At 39.8% G+C, this 18,947-nt stretch overlaps 3 protein-coding genes across 12 annotated transcripts in view; 1 reads left to right on the top strand and 2 right to left on the bottom strand.

Annotated features, from left to right (window-relative positions):
- The first annotated feature begins 2,969 nt into the window (after positions 1-2,969).
- LOC6731608 (coiled-coil domain-containing protein 43) lies at positions 2,970-4,101 on the top strand. The gene is made up of 3 exons (XM_002078713.4): positions 2,970-3,285; positions 3,344-3,565; positions 3,665-4,101. The coding sequence occupies exons 1-3, from the start codon at positions 3,124-3,126 to the stop codon at positions 3,905-3,907; spliced, it is 627 nt and encodes a 208-aa protein (XP_002078749.1). The 5' UTR covers positions 2,970-3,123; the 3' UTR covers positions 3,908-4,101.
- Positions 4,077-5,292, bottom strand: LOC6731607. The gene is made up of 2 exons (XM_002078712.4): positions 4,672-5,292; positions 4,077-4,479 (listed from the first exon to the last, which is right to left on the bottom strand). The coding sequence occupies exons 1-2, from the start codon at positions 5,170-5,172 to the stop codon at positions 4,267-4,269; spliced, it is 714 nt and encodes a 237-aa protein (XP_002078748.2). The 5' UTR covers positions 5,173-5,292; the 3' UTR covers positions 4,077-4,266.
- Positions 5,293-5,738: 446 nt separating this feature from the next.
- LOC6739228 overlaps positions 5,739-18,947 on the bottom strand; it is a 37,801-nt gene continuing 24,592 nt past the window's right edge. For 4 of the 10 annotated variants that reach the window (XM_016169043.2, XM_016169039.2, XM_039295216.1 and 1 more), the window contains 6 exons: positions 14,752-14,858; positions 12,969-13,065; positions 8,232-8,369; positions 7,469-8,096; positions 6,755-7,387; positions 5,739-6,172 (listed from right to left, as the gene is read on the bottom strand). In XM_016169043.2, coding sequence (XP_016024285.1) covers positions 6,018-6,172; positions 6,755-7,387; positions 7,469-8,096; positions 8,232-8,369; positions 12,969-13,065; positions 14,752-14,858 — 1,758 coding nt within the window. In that variant the 3' untranslated portion in view covers positions 5,739-6,017. Of the gene's footprint in view, positions 6,327-6,633; positions 6,681-6,754; positions 7,388-7,468; positions 8,097-8,231; positions 8,370-12,968; positions 13,066-14,751; positions 14,859-18,059; positions 18,102-18,947 lie in introns of those variants that run through there. The other 6 variants (XM_016169044.3, XM_016169040.3, XM_016169045.2 and 3 more) reach the window with 5 other exon arrangements.

The following is an 18,947-nucleotide window of genomic DNA, read 5'->3' as shown; positions in this document are numbered from 1 at the left end:
TGTAACAGATAGATTCCTTAAGATAACAGGAGGCCTTTATCACAGCTCTATAGTTTGGAAAGATATTTTAATGAATTCCCGTGAAATAAGGATATAAACTTAATGGTTTTTATTTAATTTATTGTTTTAAGAAATTACAGCAAAATGAGAACAACTTAATTTTAAATAGGTGTTAGCAACACAGATAGAGCCTGGTTAATATGTCCTTTTCAACACTTAAATAATTGTAAATATGAAAAAATCTTCAATTTGTAGTACTTTCCATCAATACATTTCTCTTTTTTCTTATTAAAAATCCCATAATCAGATAAATTTTTCACATTTTTCCATAGCTCACCTTAATTTAAAGCGCATGTAGCAAATACTAAATTCGAAAAACAAAAAGCACGCATATGTTTTCAGTCACACAACACGGAACCAGCGGCAACTAAATAAGCAATGGTATTATAGAGATCACAGCCACACACCCCACAAAGCACCACCCATTACCACTCCATACGGAATTAGCTCTCGCTTTCACTGTGGGTGGTCCTGGAAAATTCCACGAGCCACAAGAATGGAAAGCACTTTGCAGGATAAGCGCCCCGTGGCATCCTCGAAAAGCCCACCCACCCGTTGTTGAATTGATTTCGCTATGTGAAGATGTGAAGTGCATATAAATTCCCTGCCAAATTGTTTTGTTTCTGCCTTTGACTTGTTGCGTTTTCCATTTGATTGCCGCTCGGCCGCAAGCCTGGGTTTATGATATGGAAATCAATTTAATTCATTCCCACAATTAGGGCCAAGACTTTGGCCCACTGCAGCGGCCCAAAGCAGAGCCATCGAGCAAATCTGCCATAAACCAGCGAACAAGAAATTCTTATGGGCGAGGGCGTGTCCACCACTACCAACTGGCAGTTGAAAAGAGCCGTAAAAACACAAGGAACCACCAGATGAAGAATGCGCACAGTGGGCTGAAAATGAAATAACAATGAATTCAAAAGCATAACAGTAATGAGTATTTTTGAATGTTATAACAGCCCATAACAACATTATAAAAGTGGCTTAAACATTTTATTTTTTTTTTTTTTTTTGTTATATTTATGGTCAACCTTTATCCCACTGTGCTTTATTGCAAAATCGTAAGCAATGAAACGTGTGAATTTTATGAGCTCGCTCAAACTCAAATGGGTCTCCAATTTAATGACGAATTCTGCAGTTGGCGAAAGAGAGCGCGAATCTTGCAGAACAGAGCGAGATAGATGAAGAAAAGCTGATGTTTTATATACATTTCAGGCCGAAACATTCTTCGTTTTGCCGTGCTTTTCATTTTCCGGTTTTCACCTTTCCGCTGCCGCTAAATCAGTCAAGACCAAACCCCTCCCCCCCTTTGGCCCATTAACTGGTGTCGTCTGCTCGCTGCCTGCGTCAATTACTTAATTTTAATGGCCTTTATTATGCATACACAAACACAGAGGCGTTCGCCGAGGAGCTCGCATGAATATGCACACGGATTGGAAAGTGTAAAACACTCACATTTACAAGCCCATAAACAAACCTGGCTCATTAAAAAAACAGTCAACACAACTCTCGGGTTGCGGCCGCAAGTCGATAAGCGAAGGAGCAAAGAGGGCGGAGGTCCTTGTGGGCGGCAGGATGCCAAGAATGTGGCAGGAGCAACTCAATGTTGCAGGAGGAGCACTTCAAAAGTGCGCAAACATAAAGGTATCTCAAAATATTTCTTTGTGTGAAACCTATGACCTATGTTTGTATATTGTTAATTTTATTTAACTTATTTGTTTTTGTAATTAAGCTCATGTCGTTTTTTATGAATAATTTTTTCAGATTTATTTAAAAAAAAAAAATTATAAAGAGCATTAGCATTATGCTTAACACAAATTATACAGTATTTTAATACTAGGGTAATAACAATTTTTTTAAAAAATTTTTCGAAGAAATATATTCTTATTTTGTTATATCGTTATCAATTAGCAAGTCTTATTTTGACAATCAATCAAATATTGAAATCGCAGACCTGCCACAACTGGCATACATATATATTTACATATGTACATATGTATTTTCCAATGGATATCACTAACCTCAGATTAAATTATGGAAGGGATTTCTCGACGACTTGTAAATCACGCACAAACATACATAAATCCCGTATGAAATTCGTTTGTATATATTCCACTTGTTGCCAACGGCACACGCGCGATTGTGTGTGTGTGTGTGCGCTTTTCCTTCTTTACGACGCGACGCAACAACAAATAAACAAAAGCCGATGGCGACGACAGCAGCGAGTGTAACAATAACAACACAACTTTGGCGACAGCGACGCAGGTGTCGCAGACGTGTGACGTTGTTGCTGCAATTTGTTATTGTTGCTTTTGCTTTCGCTGTTTGCTGCGATGTGAGTTATCAGAAAATCACCAACACACACAAACACATAGTTAACACAAACACACACGAGCACACATTTACGCACAAAACCGTACAAGTATTCCAGTCACAAGAAACAAACACAATTTGTTTATAAGTTTAATTGCTGCATTTGACGCACTTAGCTGCGTCGTCACAAGACTTGTTGTTGTATAACAATAAGAGATGGCAGGCCAAATAGCATATCTTATTATTCTGACAGAGTTTCAATAGCACAGCAGTTAATATTTCGTTTTCAAACAAAAAGCGTAAAGATTTTTTAATCGGCAAACAACTAAAAGGTGTGCGGGTATTTACCAGCACTGCGGCAACAGCTGTTCGCTGGCAGTTAACAGTTGGCTAACAGTAGTGTTCAGGTGGCAGTGTTGCCAGCAACAAGTTTTGAAAATATGAATGTGAATAAAAACTATAAAATAGGAATACCAATTAATAAGCTTGTAAATTTACCAAATACTTTAAGCTTAATATATTAACAAATATTTTATTTTAGTAAGATAATTGTATTTTCTGTTAAACTTTCTTTTTCCAGTCAGTTGGCAGTGCTACAACAGCAGCTGTTCCTCTGTCAACGCTCACCAACACTGCGCCACATGCTCCACAAAATTTTTTGTTGCCTTTTGCGGCTGATTTGTCACTGCCCGTTTATTCCACAAGTAAAAACCCTCCACACATGATATTTAAACCAATTAGCCAGCAACCATGAGCGCCACTGATGAGTTCCAGAGCTGGCTCAACGAGCAGCTGCGCAAACTGAACACCGACGAGAACGTTTTCGGCTCGTATATCGTTGGAATTTTGGAGGGCGACGAAACTACAGATGAAAAAACCGAAGCTCTCGAGGGAATCCTCAGCGAAACAGGTGTAAGTTTTGCTTAATAATAGCACTAACTACATAAATCAAGGTCCGTGATCTTTGCAGTCCGCCAATATTGACGAACTGGTGGCCACCATACTCCAAAAGTGGCTACAGAGCCATCCCAGCGCCGATGATCCGCCCAAAAAGGGTCTGGACATCGATGTGAATGCCCAGTTGGCCAAGTTGCTGGAGCAACAGAAGCTACAACCCGCCGTTAACAAGGAGCGTGAATACACCGAGGAGGAGCGTCGCATCAAGCAGCAGATCCTAGCTCAATACTCCCAGGTTGCTATCCATTCTGGTTACCAGTCCACATTGTGTCCAGATATCTATTACTAGCTTTAAAGTAGGAGTATCTAGTATCTAATACCTGTCTTTTTGCAGACTGTCGTTGCCAACGAGGACGACGAGGATTCCGAGGAGGAGAGCGAGGATGACAGTGGGACCCTCACCAGGAACACCAACAAATCGGATGTCCAGGCGCTTGCCAAGGAGAAGCGGGAGCAGGCGCGAATGGATAGTGCGGCCAAAAAGCAAAAGGACAAGGAGGATCGGGAAAAGCAAAAGCAATTGCGCGAGGAAAAGAAGGAGAAACGCAAAACCGTCAAAGGCGAACGGCGTCGATAACCGTCCCCAAGCGAATATTTTTTAGACTCTTTCTATAAACAACAAACAACAAACAACTTTGCAAAGTGCATTTCGCTTATATGTTTGCATGTTTGCATAAAGCGAAGTAAACTTTGAGGAGATTTACCGAACTGTTGAATATAAATGTATTTAAATTGAAACGCCAAAGTTTTAATTTGATATTCTCAAATGTTTTTCCTTTTGATTTTCTTTTTTCTTAGTTTCTTTAATTTTCTAAATTAAATTTAAAGTGGTTTTCACATAGCTGTTGTAAGGAAATTTGTTGTTTAACGCTAACTTGGCCAACTAGTTGTAAATACTAATGAAAATGTTAGTTCCGTGTATAATTAGTAGTTTTTTTAAGAATCAGCTTCATTTGGCTTATCCTCCTCCGCCTCCGAAGTGTCTTCTCTGTCCGATGTCGCTTTCTTATTTCGCTCTGATTGTAGTTCCACGGAGATTTTCTTAACCGCCTCCAGATCGTGCAGTTTAATGCGTCTGTTGTTGGGATCCAAGCAGTTGACTTTGACCTCTATGAAGTCGCTCGTCTGCTGATCATCCCAACTGGAATACTGCAAAGTTAAGTATATTAATAGAATTCTTATTGATTATTCTTTATAAAACGGTTGTCACAGGAGGTATACTGAAATTATCACATTGATGCAAATAACTTGAATTGACATAATCAATATGCAGTTTTGCTTAAGTATACATTGAGACCTCATAGTTGTGACCACCATTGTCATACAAATAATCCCACTCACTACAGAACTGGAGGTGAAGAGCAGCTCCTCCTCCTCGGCAGCCGACTTGACCCGCAGATACTTCTGGAGCAGATTCGTCTGTTCATCCTTGCGCCACAGACACAAGCGATTGTTCTTCAGCCAGTCGTTTTCCATAAGATCAGACTTTTTTACCAGCAAATCCAGTTGGCTTAACTTAACAAATTGCTTCTTGGGCGGCAGACTCTGTGGTCGCTTCGAAGTGCTGGCCGACGGGAAGTCAAAGTCGTCGTCGCTGGGATCGGTTTCTAGGTCATCCTCTTCGTCGGACTCCTCGTCGCTCACCTTGGCCATCCGGCGCTTGGCCTTCGAGGCAGTGGCTGCCGCCGATTTCCGCTTCCTGCCGCCATCGGAGCCAGATGGCTTGGACGGACGTTTCTTGGTGGGTCGCCAGTCCTCCTCGGAGTCAGAATCGTCCGGACTGAAGTCATCCTCGTCGCTCTCCTCGAAAGTGGTGGTCACCAGTTCCGTGCGACTTCGCATCCTGACGCGAAAATTCTCTACTCCTGCTGTTCCTGGTTGAACCGACCGCTAAATCCTGCAGCGGCTGCTGCTGCTGCTGCTGTGGCTGCTGCGTCTCAAAGCTGACTGAAAATTTTATTGTTGACTCCGAAAAGCCCATTCCATTGCCCGCACAAGGGGGTCTCCCGGAATTATCCTTAAAGGGGTTGCAGCTCGTCCTCTCTTTCGGCTGAAGCTTTTGCGCTGTGGAGCTTTTTAGTGTTGCATCTTTTATAAGACATTTCCGAAAAGTTCTCCGAAAGCGAGCTTTATCGAAAGAAGTCCTGCGGCACATCCTGAAAGCTTTTTGTCAAATCCCAAGAAGCTCGATCTCTGCATCTGCGGACCACGTCCAAATTAGGTCAAAGCTCAGCATCGTTATGCATCTTTCCGAAATGAATTAATTTTTAATCAACAGTTGTTTTTCTGCTATTCCCAATAATAATGCACTAATGATTTATTATCATTTCTAGACACAAATTATTATTTATGGTTTTCTAATGCATATCTTCATAGTTAAACCCATCCTTCCCAATAATAGTATCCAATTTTATTTTATCTTTTATTAAGATGCTTTTTACTAATGTATATTTTATTTAAACATTTACATAAAGCTGGACATTGGAGCACACACACTACGAGTACTACTACATAGTTAAGATTTAGTTACTATTCTCTACCTTCGTTGAAGTATTTTCTATGCAAATAATTTCCAAACTTTGTATCAAGTCGACTAATTTATCATTATTAATCATTATATCATTATTAAACTAGTGGGGGAGCAATCAATTCTCCATCGATTTGGATTATGTTTAGACCTTTAGGCGCTATACACGCGTGGGCGTGCCATATATAGCCCCCGATCCGACTCCGGATCCGAGTCCACCATTATTCCGGCGCTGGGCGAGGGGCGAGGCTGGTTGGGGGGTCGGTCCATTGTTGTTGTTGAGGCGACGCTGCTGACTGTCCGAGTAGGCCCGCTCTACAAGTTGGGGAAAGGATCGCTTTATCTATATCTTTTGGTCCATTCAACTTCCCGATCTTCTCATGCACTATGGGGCCAGTCGGCTGGACACTTTGTGTAACATGCACAATTTGGGGCTTTGGGTAAGTTTACCACATATTTTCTGATTCTTCTTTATATTGATAACATGCAAAAGTAAAAAGTTTACATTATAAGAAGGTTTGTCTTTGATAACAAATGATAAAATGGAGTGAGGATGATTTATTTAAAAAAAATAAACAATGGCTTTATACAAAAATCCTAATCATCTCCTTTAAGATGGGTTTAAATAATAAGCTTACACAATTCTAAACATGATTAAGAATGGAACTCCTTAAATTGGAAAACATATAATAAAAATAAAAGTAAAAAATAAAAATATAAGAAATAATGAAATGCATTAAAACTAAAAATGGTACAAAACTATCTTAACTAGTTAATGAGCATTCCAGGTATTAAGTTTTCCGAAACCAGTCCAAATATGATCCTAAAGCCATCCCATAACCATGCCAGATGAACGATGAGTAATGCAAGCAAAACCGTACAAATCCTCAAACCTACCTCGAAACTTAAGGCCCTGGGCTTCGTTGATGATGGCGGCCAGGGCGGGATGTTGGTAGCGCTCTCGGAAAATGGCCGATCCGTTCATGCGATCCGATCCGTTGGTGTTGCCATTCAGGGTGCCCATGTTGCCGTTCCCATTGCCATGGTGCATCATCATCAGCTTGTGCTGCGGCGTATGCTGGGGCGTCAGTGAAGTGGGGGGCGTGGCATTTCCGTTCTTATAGTAACGATTCTGGTTGGGATCGTAGGTGGCCGGCTCCTGATTCTGATTGAGCCGATTGGCCATCTTGATGGAGGCACAGCGATCCTCCTCGTTGTTGCGCATCTTCAGGATGCGCTGATCCTGCACCGAGTATCTCGATCCGTTCAGGGAATTCAGCTGATTGAGATTGCTTACTTGGGTGCTCAGCTTCTTGGCTCGAAAACTGCCACCTGGCGATGAGTTGTTCAGCAGGGTTCCCCTCGACGAACTGCCATTGGTCTCCGTGCTGTCCCTGCTCGCCTCCCGGTAGCTCGAGGGGCGGTGCGTCGATGGGGGCGTGTCCAGGCCACTATCATGGGCCGAACAGTCCAGTTCGGTTTTGGCCAGCCCGATGTTGCTGCCGCCGCCAGTGGGTAACATTGGTTGAACTAAATAATAATAAATAAGCCAATATTAATATCATGTTCATTCAAAGCAAAGGTTGTAAAGGTTTATGGACTAAAACCCACCTGAGTGCCTCATATCAGTGGGCGCCCTTGGCTTCCGATACAGCCAATCGCGGTCCAGTTCGTTGCCATTATCCGGAGTAGCGCTAACTCCCCGGAACAGTCTGGGCCTCCGCAGCTGAACTTCCGTCTCCTCGGTCTCCTCATCCACCACCTGGTTGGAACCGAAGCTGCTGTTGATGAAGATCCTCCTGGGCGATCCGTAGAGTGCTCCGGCCTGGGTGAAACTGTTCTGGGCCGACACATATCCATTGGAGTATCGACTGAGATTCGCATTGCTGTGGTGCGGGATCTTTTGCGGCGTCGAGTGGTTCGTGCTGATGCCGCTCAGGTGGTGATTGTGGTTTTCGTTGTTAAGAGCACTCAGATCCGGCACCGAATCGGAGAACAGGAAGGGATTGGCCCCGCCATAGCCGTTCAGACTGCCAGCTCCAATCTTGTGGCGGGCCAGGCCACCGGTTCCATTCGTCATCAGCCAGTCGTCCAGGGCACTCGAGTAAGTGCCTCCCAGTCCAAAGTGCTGGAACTGCAGCGAAGCATGCGAAACGGGAGCAGCCAAGGAGGCTCGGGATCTGGGTCCTTGGGCAATCTTCAGGGCTCGTCTGCGCTCCTTGGAGGTCATTGTACATTCCTATAAAGGAAAGCGAATGTTTAGTTATATAGATTTATTTAAAGTTTATGTGGATCCATTTTTCAACTAATGAAAATTCTTGTCTAGTTCTGAGCCAAGTTGGTTCCACTATTTATCCATTTCATGGCCACTCACCTCCAGCAGCTCGAACCAATCCTCGAGGCCATCATCGCAGCGGAGGAGAACACGACCCTCGCGACCCAGTAGCAGTCCAATGGCGCTGTAGGAGCGCCGATTCAGCCACTCCACCTTCTCCACGTCCACCAGCTTGACCTGAAGCGAAACCGCAGAAGACAATGCAAATCATTAAACAATCAAGTTAAAGGTTATGTAAACGTTTTTCCGCCGAATGTAAAACAACAAAAGATTTGCCCGGGTCACACTCAGTGGGGCGCTGGGAGAATGGTTCACAATTGTTGGTTGGGAAAGGGGTCTGCATTTTTAATGCTAAGTTTCATGTCTATATGGTTAAGTTAAGTATGAGTTTGAATATAACTAATTACTCTGAAGTATGATTTATGTTTAGATCCCAATCAGTACAAAGAAATACTGTAGAACAATCAATGTTATTTCGATGTTTTCGATAGAACGATTTATGTAAAAGACTGTTAATATAACAAAAATCATTTGAAGTGTCTATGTGTCTCTTTGGAATAAAAGTTCCCGAAATAAGTAAAATTAATGACTGCTTAAAAAAGCCGAGCACTAACTTAGGACCCTACAACTTTATCTAAATAATGCACCAATTAAGCGAGAGCCTTTTACTCTAGTACGTGGCCCGTTTCCTTTTGCATTTTGCAACTCGGTTAAAAGTCATTAGGCCAGAAGGTCTCTACTCTTCGTCCCCCACCAACCTCTACATCTGCTGCTTTTCCTATAGGGACCGCAAACTTTTCAGCATGCTAAACTTTTTATTGAACTTAATTTTTTTTTTTTTTAGCCTGATGCTCTTGTTTATGAGGAAAACTTTAACTCTGCCAGCGACCGATTCATCGTGCTGTCGCTCGCTTATGGCCAAGAACTATGCGAGGCCATTAGGCAAATATGTCAGCAGGCCCAGAAAGAGGGGCAAAATCAAGAAGCTGGGCCGAGAGTCACTGGTAGCCACCGCGTGTGGCAATTAGCCAAGTTATGCGGCCCCTGTAAGTTCGCCTCCTTCTTTCTTTATTCATTTCCCTCATTGGTTCCATCTCTCTTCTTCTAATGGCCAACATAATTAAGTTCTTAAAGTATTCGGATCGTTTTTTATGATAAATAGTGGCGGCAGCAGATGGAGAATTGCATAAAGCTTCCATTCGTTTGATGGATGATTTAGTGAGCCTGCTCGTGCTGAGATCAAAGATCGAAATCAGAACTCATTTGGGAGTTGTACACATAAGTGCTCTGTGGTGGGTGGTGACATGCAAGAAATATATCAAATTTAAATATTTATGACCCAGATAAAATCAAATTTAATAGTAGATTTTTAGTAAGATATATAGATATAAGCTTTTACATCATATAGATGAATTCAATATGACACAATTTACATTACAACAAATACTATTACAAATTTCACCGTTTTCGTTTGCGCTTATTTTGTATAAATATAGTCACTTTGACCTCTATTTCCCTGCCCAATCTCTGACCTCACTATTTCATAATGTGTGCCAACCCACAATCGATGGCTAAATATTTTCCAAATTTCCGTTTTACCTTTGGTTCACAAATAATGTGCTCAAGGTCGATATTGATCGGCTTGTTGGCTCGCCTGTTATTATTTATTATTGTTATTTATGGGTTTTATGAACAAATCCCATTGTTGTTGATGTCGTTTTATATTTTGACATGTTTAACAGCATGAACTGTCAAAACTAACAGAAGCTTAACTGGTCATTGGTTCAAATTTTGGCATTGCAATTTGGGAAAGTAAAATTCAACTTTTGCGCGTGTCTTTACATTTTTAAAAACATCAGTATAACTTCATCTTTTCCTATCAGAACTGTAACTTCTCAATATTAATTTGAATTTCTGTCCTTCTTTCTTTCATCTACTTTTAATTATGCGTGCTCACATTTTGAACATAATTAAATACTTCAGCATCGATATCCAATCTCTGCAGTGCAACCCAATTAATAATGCTCATTAACGTTGAACAGGCGGAAATTGCATTTCCCGACAGGCACAGCCACCGCCCCCTTTTTGTATTATCCACATTCCGCCCACCCAAGGACAAAAATCAATATAGCTTTCAATCACTGTCGGAGTGCAAAACTGCAGATTCTGAGGCGGAAAACTTTATCCACCCGCAGGCAGGTGAATCGAGGCACCAGCCCCAAAACCATACCACCAATTTTCCCAAGCTCCCACCTGCACTTTCATCACCTGTAATTATGCCCGATTGATTTCCCCCAGGTACACAGATGTCAGACAATCAGACAAATTCAGTTTCATCACTTTTGCCACGTTTAGTGTCCTCTATATGCAAATTGGAATCTCTGATTGATGATAGGAATTTTAGAGCTTTTAATTGAACATTTTAGAACAAAAACCAGCTATGTGTTCCTTTTATTATTTATTCAGTGTTTAAGGGATTTAAGATCTAGTTCTTTTTTATAAGCATATGTGGTTTTTTATATTTGTAAACGTAGTTTCTGCCTGGTTGAAACAGTCTGAAAATTGCGTTAAAATCAAATTAAATAATTAGTCTGAAACCATCTGTCTTTCAGCCCAGTTGCTTCTCTTTTCGCCTAATTGATTAAGGTGATTACTTTGACGAGGCAATATTGAATCATTGTAGTGTCAGTAAAACATCAATGAACAAGCGAAAAGCACAAAGAAGCGATAAAATGAGATGCCGCCTTCCCTCATTAATGAGTCAAACATTTTCAGATATTTTTCGTCTCTTTCACACCCGCGCCGTTCGCCTCTCTTTCACACCTTTTTGTTCAATGATTCGTTCACGGCTGACATCCCAGGTTCGCGTCTTGGCTACACACGAGTGTGGGTGGGTGGGTGTCTTTGATGTGGTTTCGCTGACCAAAAATGGTTGAATTTATAATATTAAGGTCTTTAACTTGAAGGTCAGTTCGGTGTTTATTTCATTTGAAATTTCCGGAAAATGGTATGGAATTTTCAAAAGAAACATCCAATTTTGTAAATCGTATTATGTAATATGTATCTAGTCAAACGAATTCTTCGCGTAATTCGTTTATAAATGTTTTCCCTCACATTAAATAAGTTAATCTCCCGCATGGTGCGGGATTTTTCACCATTTAGTTCCACCTATGTCATTATTTTCCCCCGTGCCTGCTTTTCCCATTTCCCTTGCCACTCTTGCTTATTTACTTTGGAAAATTGCCCGCACAGCAACGGAGCGTTTTTCACTTTGTTTTATTTGCGAGAAAAAAAAATGTATTTTAATTTTAAATTAAACTGTAAACAACAACAACCTGCTGCTGGTTGTGTATTGACACTGCTTTTAAGAGAGAGATTTTAGCAGAAAAGTGCCAGCAAACAATAAAAAAAAAAACGAGACAAATTTAAAACAAAATAAAATTAAATTCAGGAGGGGGAAAAAGCGCTAAAGTAATTTTCCCATGATCTCTTTGCAGTGGCGTTGCCATTGTTGTTTTGCTGCAGTTTTATGTGCATTTTCCTTATTTGTTTAAGCAGCAACAACAATAATGTCATCAGCAACAACAAAACACATCGGTAGCTGAGGTAATGAACAATTTCACGGCAATCGTGTATCTAATACTCTCACTTAAACACTTGCTATTTCTAAAAGGTTAAAAGTTAAGTATATATAAATAAATAAATATATATGATACTAATTAATGAATCTTCGAATAATGAAGTTAAAAATTTAGATTTAAATGTTTTGCAAAAAATTAAATATTTTTGAAGTTATTTAATAATAACAATATATTACACGATGAACTCATTTTCAAATGATTAATTCCGAGAAATATCTTATAGATTTTTTGCTTTTGAACTGGAAATATTTTGTTTTGATCTGTTTTTTTTAAGATTTTTCAAAACATTTCACAGAAACCACAATGATTTCTATTTTAGAGTGTTTACACATCGACTTTTCGCGATTAGCATTTTCCTGTTTTTGTGCTTTTCACAGTTGTTGTTGCTATTGCAGTTGTTCCTGTTTGTGTTTTGTTGTTGCCTCTGTGCAATATTTGCCCGTTTGCCTTTAGTATTTCTCTTATTTGCCTTGTTTTCATCGCAAAAGTTGTGCGAAGTGAGTGAAACGGGGGGCACTCGAAAAGGTGGCGCCCCAAGAAGGCGGGCGGGGCGAGGGGTTGGGCAAATTAACATGCAGTGGATGCAAGTTTTAGCTAATTAGTTGAGCTTAGTTGAAGTTTGTACGCTCGTTTTTATTCCCCCTTCGATCAGGATTTGTTTGACTAAAAAAGAGGAATAATACCCAGACAATTGGCATAGTTTATACGGATTTCCACTGAAGATTACCTATCAATTGAGTCCCCTACATGGACGGGTATCTTTCATCTATCTGGCTGAGAAGTCAATTGCAAAACGTGACTTCATGTGTCGGGCATTGTCAACCGAAAAAGACTTCATTTCTAAGGCATATGGGTGTGTCCTGGCCCCACTCTATAAAAAATAGCCCCCTCTTAACCACGAACAGGTTATTCATGGGTTGTTCATAATGCTGGGCATAAATCTCTTTCCGGCTGCAATAGAATTTAACACAATGCGCAGTAAATATAAAAGTTCGCTTGACACTTTGGTGGAGTAGAGGCGTTTTGAAAAGGGGATATAAGCGCGGACTCGAAACTTTTAAGGAACTCTCCCTTTGTCAAGCTTTTGCATGCTACTTTTTTTTTATAGATTATCTTAAAGTTTGCATCCACTTACCTTGAAGATAAACTGTCCCATATCCGAGGCACGTTCATTGGCCGATCCCGAGGCTCTTTTGAAGCAGTGCAAGTAGTCACGAGTGAGCACAAAGTATCTGCAAGAGGAGATTGGCTTTAGTCAGTACGAATCCGTTCACAATTGGTGGAGTGACCTTTAAATTCATGCATATCTGCCGACAGTCTTCAGTTAAAGGTCAGATACTCCAAATCAAAAACCGGCATCAAAAAGCCGGGCAATAAAATGTTTGAGCCCTTCCCCAACGATGATGGCATTTCGATATGTTATTAATAAATCATAAATCATGCGCCAAAAAATCAAAGCCGTTGCTCGGATTTTAAGTACTTCAAGCTTTACGACTTCCTCAAACGATAATAGTATTATTTTTTTTATTTTGCAGCAATGAAAATCGACTTTATTAATGTGGCCAGCCATTTTCTTGATGCACATAAATTTCACATTTGTTTATTATGTATGAAGCGTACAAGCCAAAAAGTTCTCAAGCTGAACAGAAATTATAAACGGTTTTTAGTTTGATTTTCGGATCGCCTAATAGCTCACTTCCTAGGTGGAAGTTCTCATTTTGTTAGGCTTATTACCGTGGTCAAGTAAATTGAGCCAAGAAAATTGGTGTTCAATTCCGCGGAAGAGTTAAATGGCTTGCGGGTTTCTCGGTTTTCTTCAGTGGGTGGCTTTTTAGAAGAGGGAAAGATTGTTTGCCGTGGATAATAAGCGCTTCTGTTATTAGCTTAGCTTGTTAAATGTCGGAGGCATGCAACTTAATGGTGAATGCCGAGATCTAAGCCAAAGATATGCAATAAGTGGAGTCTTTTTGTAAACTGAATACTACAAAATGAAGATGATTCGGATTAAAAAATATATATAAATAGAAATTTAGGTCTACACTATTATTTTCCATTAATCGATTAGGAACATGAAAAATAACCAACTGTGTGATGATAATTCAGAGCTATTTAAAACATGCTGCTAAGCTTGTTGTGGCATGTATTTTCAGAGCTGTTTAATAAATCGTATTAAGCTTGATGCAAAACAGCAAATCGAATGTTGACCAATGAAATACCGGGCTTAGTTGGTCATTAAGTGTCAATTAAAATGGCGCCGTTAAATGATAAGCGATAAACGTAATTATCGGTTCGAAAGGGCAAAAGCCGAAAGTGAAACAAAAACACCGAATTGCATTGCAACATAATTAAATTTCAATTAAATGCAGCTTGGGGGAAACAAAAACAAAAGAGCTGTCGAATGCTCTACCCCCTGGATTTCGAAGCCCCATTTTCCCCCTATTAGCATTATCTGGAAAAAGGACGGGCCAGCATGCAGCCACTGTCAATTATGCCCTTTTTCGCAATTAACAACCCTTGGTTGTGAAATATTTTTGCATATTTTCCGGGGCAGTGGGGGTGCGTTCATGTCTGGTCCTTCAGCCAATGCAGATTGCGGTGGAGGTAAATTTAAAAGCGCTTAACATTTATGCATCCCCACTCGACCACAGAAGAAACTGGGCATCAAATTTAAATGGCATTTTATGAAAATATAGAAAATTATTGGACAAGATTGGGACACAGTTCCTATGGATAAAAATTATATGTTTCTAATCAGCAGCTAATCACTTTAATATATCACAATTAAGAGGTTGCATGATATATTATTCATAGCATATGTTAGTTTAAAGAAGTATCTAACATTTCGCAGATAAGATAGATCTACATGTTTGGTGTAATTAAGTTTTTAAGAATAATGCATTTTCTTTCAGTGTACTTACCGCTCCTTCCAGCGAGAGAAGAGCCGATCCCTTTGCTGCCAGAGCAGTCCGCGTTTAATGGGTCCTGTCATGGAGGCCACCGGAATGCGTCCTGCCAGCAAGGATTGCTGCAGAGAAAGAGAAGCGGGAAATTGTTGCTGATTGTGCATTCTTCAAATTTAATTATGGGAATTTTTGTGTGCATGTAGTTAACGCACTTCTATGCCTCAGCTGTTTTGCTCGTAAATTCTTTTATAAATTATTAAAAAGCCCGGCATGGAAAAGCCAATTTCCCACACACACACACACTAGACGAGGAGCGGAGAAAGCGGCAGGGAGAAAGCGAGGCACTCTCGTGAGCTCATGATTAATGTTGCTTTAAAAACGCTGCCACTTGCGCCCAGCATTTCAACCCCAAACGCCCTTTGGCCCCTCTGCCACGCCCACCGCCTACCGCCTTCCTATGCATCCCCATTCTCGACTTGTACCATTACTCTGCCATAAATTCTGTTTGTTGCCGTGCGGTTTGTTGTTTTGGCTTTATGAGCATTAAGGCAATTTATTATCAACCATAGTGTTACAATATTTTACATTAACAAATGTTGGCCGACGTGTCCTGGTTTATTTGCCGTAATTATCTTGTATCTGTATCTGAATGTGTTTTTTTGCGGCTGAAGATTAAATTAGCTGTTACCATCCGCAATCGATGGATATGGTTATCTGTATACAGATACATTTTTTAGAATAGTACTTTTTTAACCGAAGAAGAATAAATTAAAGACAAATCGTCCATCATTCGATGCTCGCAAATATTCAAATATTCGCTTTAATGACTCAATTTGAACTTTATTCACAGACCCCTTTGGCAAATTATCTGCTGCGTCTCCAACGAAAAATGTCAAACATTTTTAAGTCATAAAACCAAAGCTATCTGAATCTGAAACGAATTGATTCAAAATGAGATGCTCAAATGCCAATGGCAAAAGGCAAAAGCCACTGTCGAAACAAACAAAAAAAAAAAACATAAATGAGAAAATCTATCAAAATGCTAACGGTTCGTTTTATTTGCGAATTGACAAAAGCGGGATTCCAAAATCGAATTATAATTGAGATGAAGAGCGACGGACTGAATTGGGTAGCTACAAAGTAGCAGAAACAATTTCTGCCGAAATCTGGCAAATACCCGAAACGAGGCAATAAATCTTCTGGCCGCTGAAATTGAAGATACTTTTCTTGTTTTATCAGCTACGAGCCATCTATCCTATAAACGGAATGAAGTTCTTAGCCAGTTCTGGTCAAATTAATGTTAGTCACGAGCTACGAGCAGACAAAAGCCAACTTCAAGCTCAATATGGTCAAGAGGAAAGCTGGCTGAAATGGCGGAAAACGGAGGAAAATGAAAGAGTTTGTGCGGATAATTCCCAGCGAAGGGAGGCAGGGTCTAAAAAACTCGGCTGAAACTTAATTTGGCGCATTAAAAACTATTGTGCGCTCGGAATGCCAAGGAAAGAGAGCGACTGATGCTGCGGGAAAGAGAAAGGACGAAACGTGCTTCAGCCATTGCAGTTAATGAGGAAAATGAGTTTGCTTTTGCCTTTTCGCAATTGGGGCCCCAATTTTGTAGCATTTTTTTTTCCACTGCTGTGGGCGAAAATTAAGAGACAATAGTTTCTTTTTAAGTTTTATGGTACCAAAATAAATACAATTCTGTGTCAAATCAATGGCATAGGGTGGCAGTCGAAGTAAGAACTTAAAAGTTTTTAACTAAAATTGTCAATTAGCGGAAATGTAAACTGAATAACTGGATAAATCCAACTTTGGCTAAGCACAAAGAAGTTCTTTATCATCACTGAGACCTACCTATATTTGCCTTTGATTCAGGTATTATCTTCCTGCTCAGCTACCTATTTGTTTTGTATTTATGTACTTTTAAAGATGAATTATCATTTCTTATCGTTCTTTAAACACTCATTTAAATAAATAAATGTATTTTTAATTAGCAATCATAGGTGTTTATTTTACTCTGCCCCACGAGACAAAGAAATCAACTTAAGCTGAGAACAAAAGTTTAAATGTCGAGTGAGCCAAGCAAAAAAGTTACTTTTTTTTTTTGAAATAATTCAAAAAGATGTCTTTGTGCAACTCTGATGTGATTATATAACCCATATGACTTCAGTGTCTTAATGCCCTCATTTTCGTTGCAATTCATGTCATTTTTTCGTGTGTGAAAACTTTTGCAATTGCAGAAATTTCATTTCCCCCACAACAACTTTGATTATTTATGCGGGCTTCACTGTTTGTTGCCGCCAATTCAGGCAGACAGTGGTGAAAAAATATATATATTTCTGGTATTTCTTTTTGATTGCACTCAACTGGGCTTATATAATTACCTGACCAGGCTTGGTCTGCCCGTCGCCCCATTTATGGGGGCTTTTAATTGAGGTTGCACTGGACGAGTATGAGGACTGAAAATCTCTGCCACACATCATCATTTTGATGGATTCACACCCTGTTTCATTTTTTTGTACACCAATACGCCAACACAGACAATGCAGCCTCTTCAGACAAGTATAAATTGTTAAGTCTTCACTACGACTTTTGATTTCCGCTCAACAAGCCCAAATGTGTGTCATCGCCAACAGCATATGTATATTGAGTAATTCACAATTCACCCATCGTTATTGGTCAACTTTTAAGCTAATTCTTAAAATACCAAATCCATATCTTTAAACTAAAAGTGCCATAAAAAGTGGCATTATCAAAGGCGGCTCTTTAAAACAATTACCGCTTTAAAAGGCAGTCCGCGAGTCAATGACTTTAATAATAAAAAACTTTTTTAATTTAATTATGCACACGCATCCACAGACACAAACTACTTTCAGCGTTGGCGGGTTCAGTGAAAAGAACACACAAAGTGAAAATTTGTGCAACAGCTGGAAATGTGAGGGAAGTTAGGCCCGGCAACCCGATAAAGAAAAAGGAAAATGGCATCAAATGGCATATGAAAAGGTGGGCCAGGAGTTGCTTTTTTATTTAATAAATATTTTTTTCTCTTTTGCCAGTTGAGAGCACAGCAAGTATTTATGACTTTGGTTGGATGAGTTAACATCAAAAGGCAACAAAATAAAAACTGAAGAAAAACAATGGTGCGCTTTTTTTCGTTGAATGTTGAGCAAAAGTCAAATATAATCCGTAGTTGAAAATGAAATTCAATTTGCCAACAAGTCATGTTGAAACAATTGGAAAAGCAGGGCCAAAATTAAAATGTTCGATGTTCAAATAACTGCTTCGTTTTAATTGAAAGTCAACTAAAGTTGAAAGTTGCTTACCCAATGCGAATCCGTTGAAAAAATCATTTCGCGCTGAGGTAAATTGAACTTTAAATAAATTTCGTTTTCTGTTGATTGAAAATTTCATTAAGAAATCTTTTCAACAGTTAGTATAACTCGTTATTGGTTAGTTTTTATTCGAATTTCGATGGAGTTTCACTGACACTCAACACTGCACAATACTTTGGCTAAGATCAGCTCGAACCGAAACGTACCAACTTCCATTGACGACTATTCAAAATTCTGTTGAGCAAAGATTTTCATGACAGAGTCCGCCTAAACATTTATTTTATTTGATTTTTTCCCCATCACATATGGCGAAAACAAGCCCAGTTCAAGGGGTCTGGCTGTGTGTGTTCTACACATGCTCGTGAGCACATGCAAAAAGTATCTGAATACCCGAGCATCTGAGTTTGTGGGTATCTTTGTATCTAAGTATATGTTGCGGCGCACTGTCGTCTGCCGTGACGTGACACACATGTGGGCAATTCTAAGCAGGCAAGCCATGAAGATTTTCGGCGCTGTATTGCCGTTCTTGTTTTGGCCAAACATGTGCCTACGGTTTTTGGCTTTTATGGTTTATGTGTTAATAAGGCGACCTTCATGACCACAAAGCTGAGATTTTTCTGGCTTTTTGGGTGGAATGAAAAAAAAATCAAACGCAACTGGCTGCCAATGTGGCAATGGGCGTGGTAAGTGAATAAAAAATGAGAAATTAGTTTCTATCTGTCTTGCCACATCAAAGATATTTATGGCCAAGTTTCTCAAGAATTCGCGTTGGGTGTTATTTAGGTCTTAGGAAATCAAATATGAAAAACATTTTTCAGTGACCTACAAAATAAATTTAAATGTTGCAATTATTAGATATTAAACGATAGTCAGTGTTCC

This window comes from Drosophila simulans, chromosome 2L (assembly GCF_016746395.2).
Source record: "Drosophila simulans strain w501 chromosome 2L, Prin_Dsim_3.1, whole genome shotgun sequence".
Taxonomy (NCBI): Eukaryota; Metazoa; Arthropoda; class Insecta; order Diptera; family Drosophilidae; genus Drosophila; species Drosophila simulans.
This window is presented reverse-complemented; position numbering and strand designations above follow the sequence as displayed.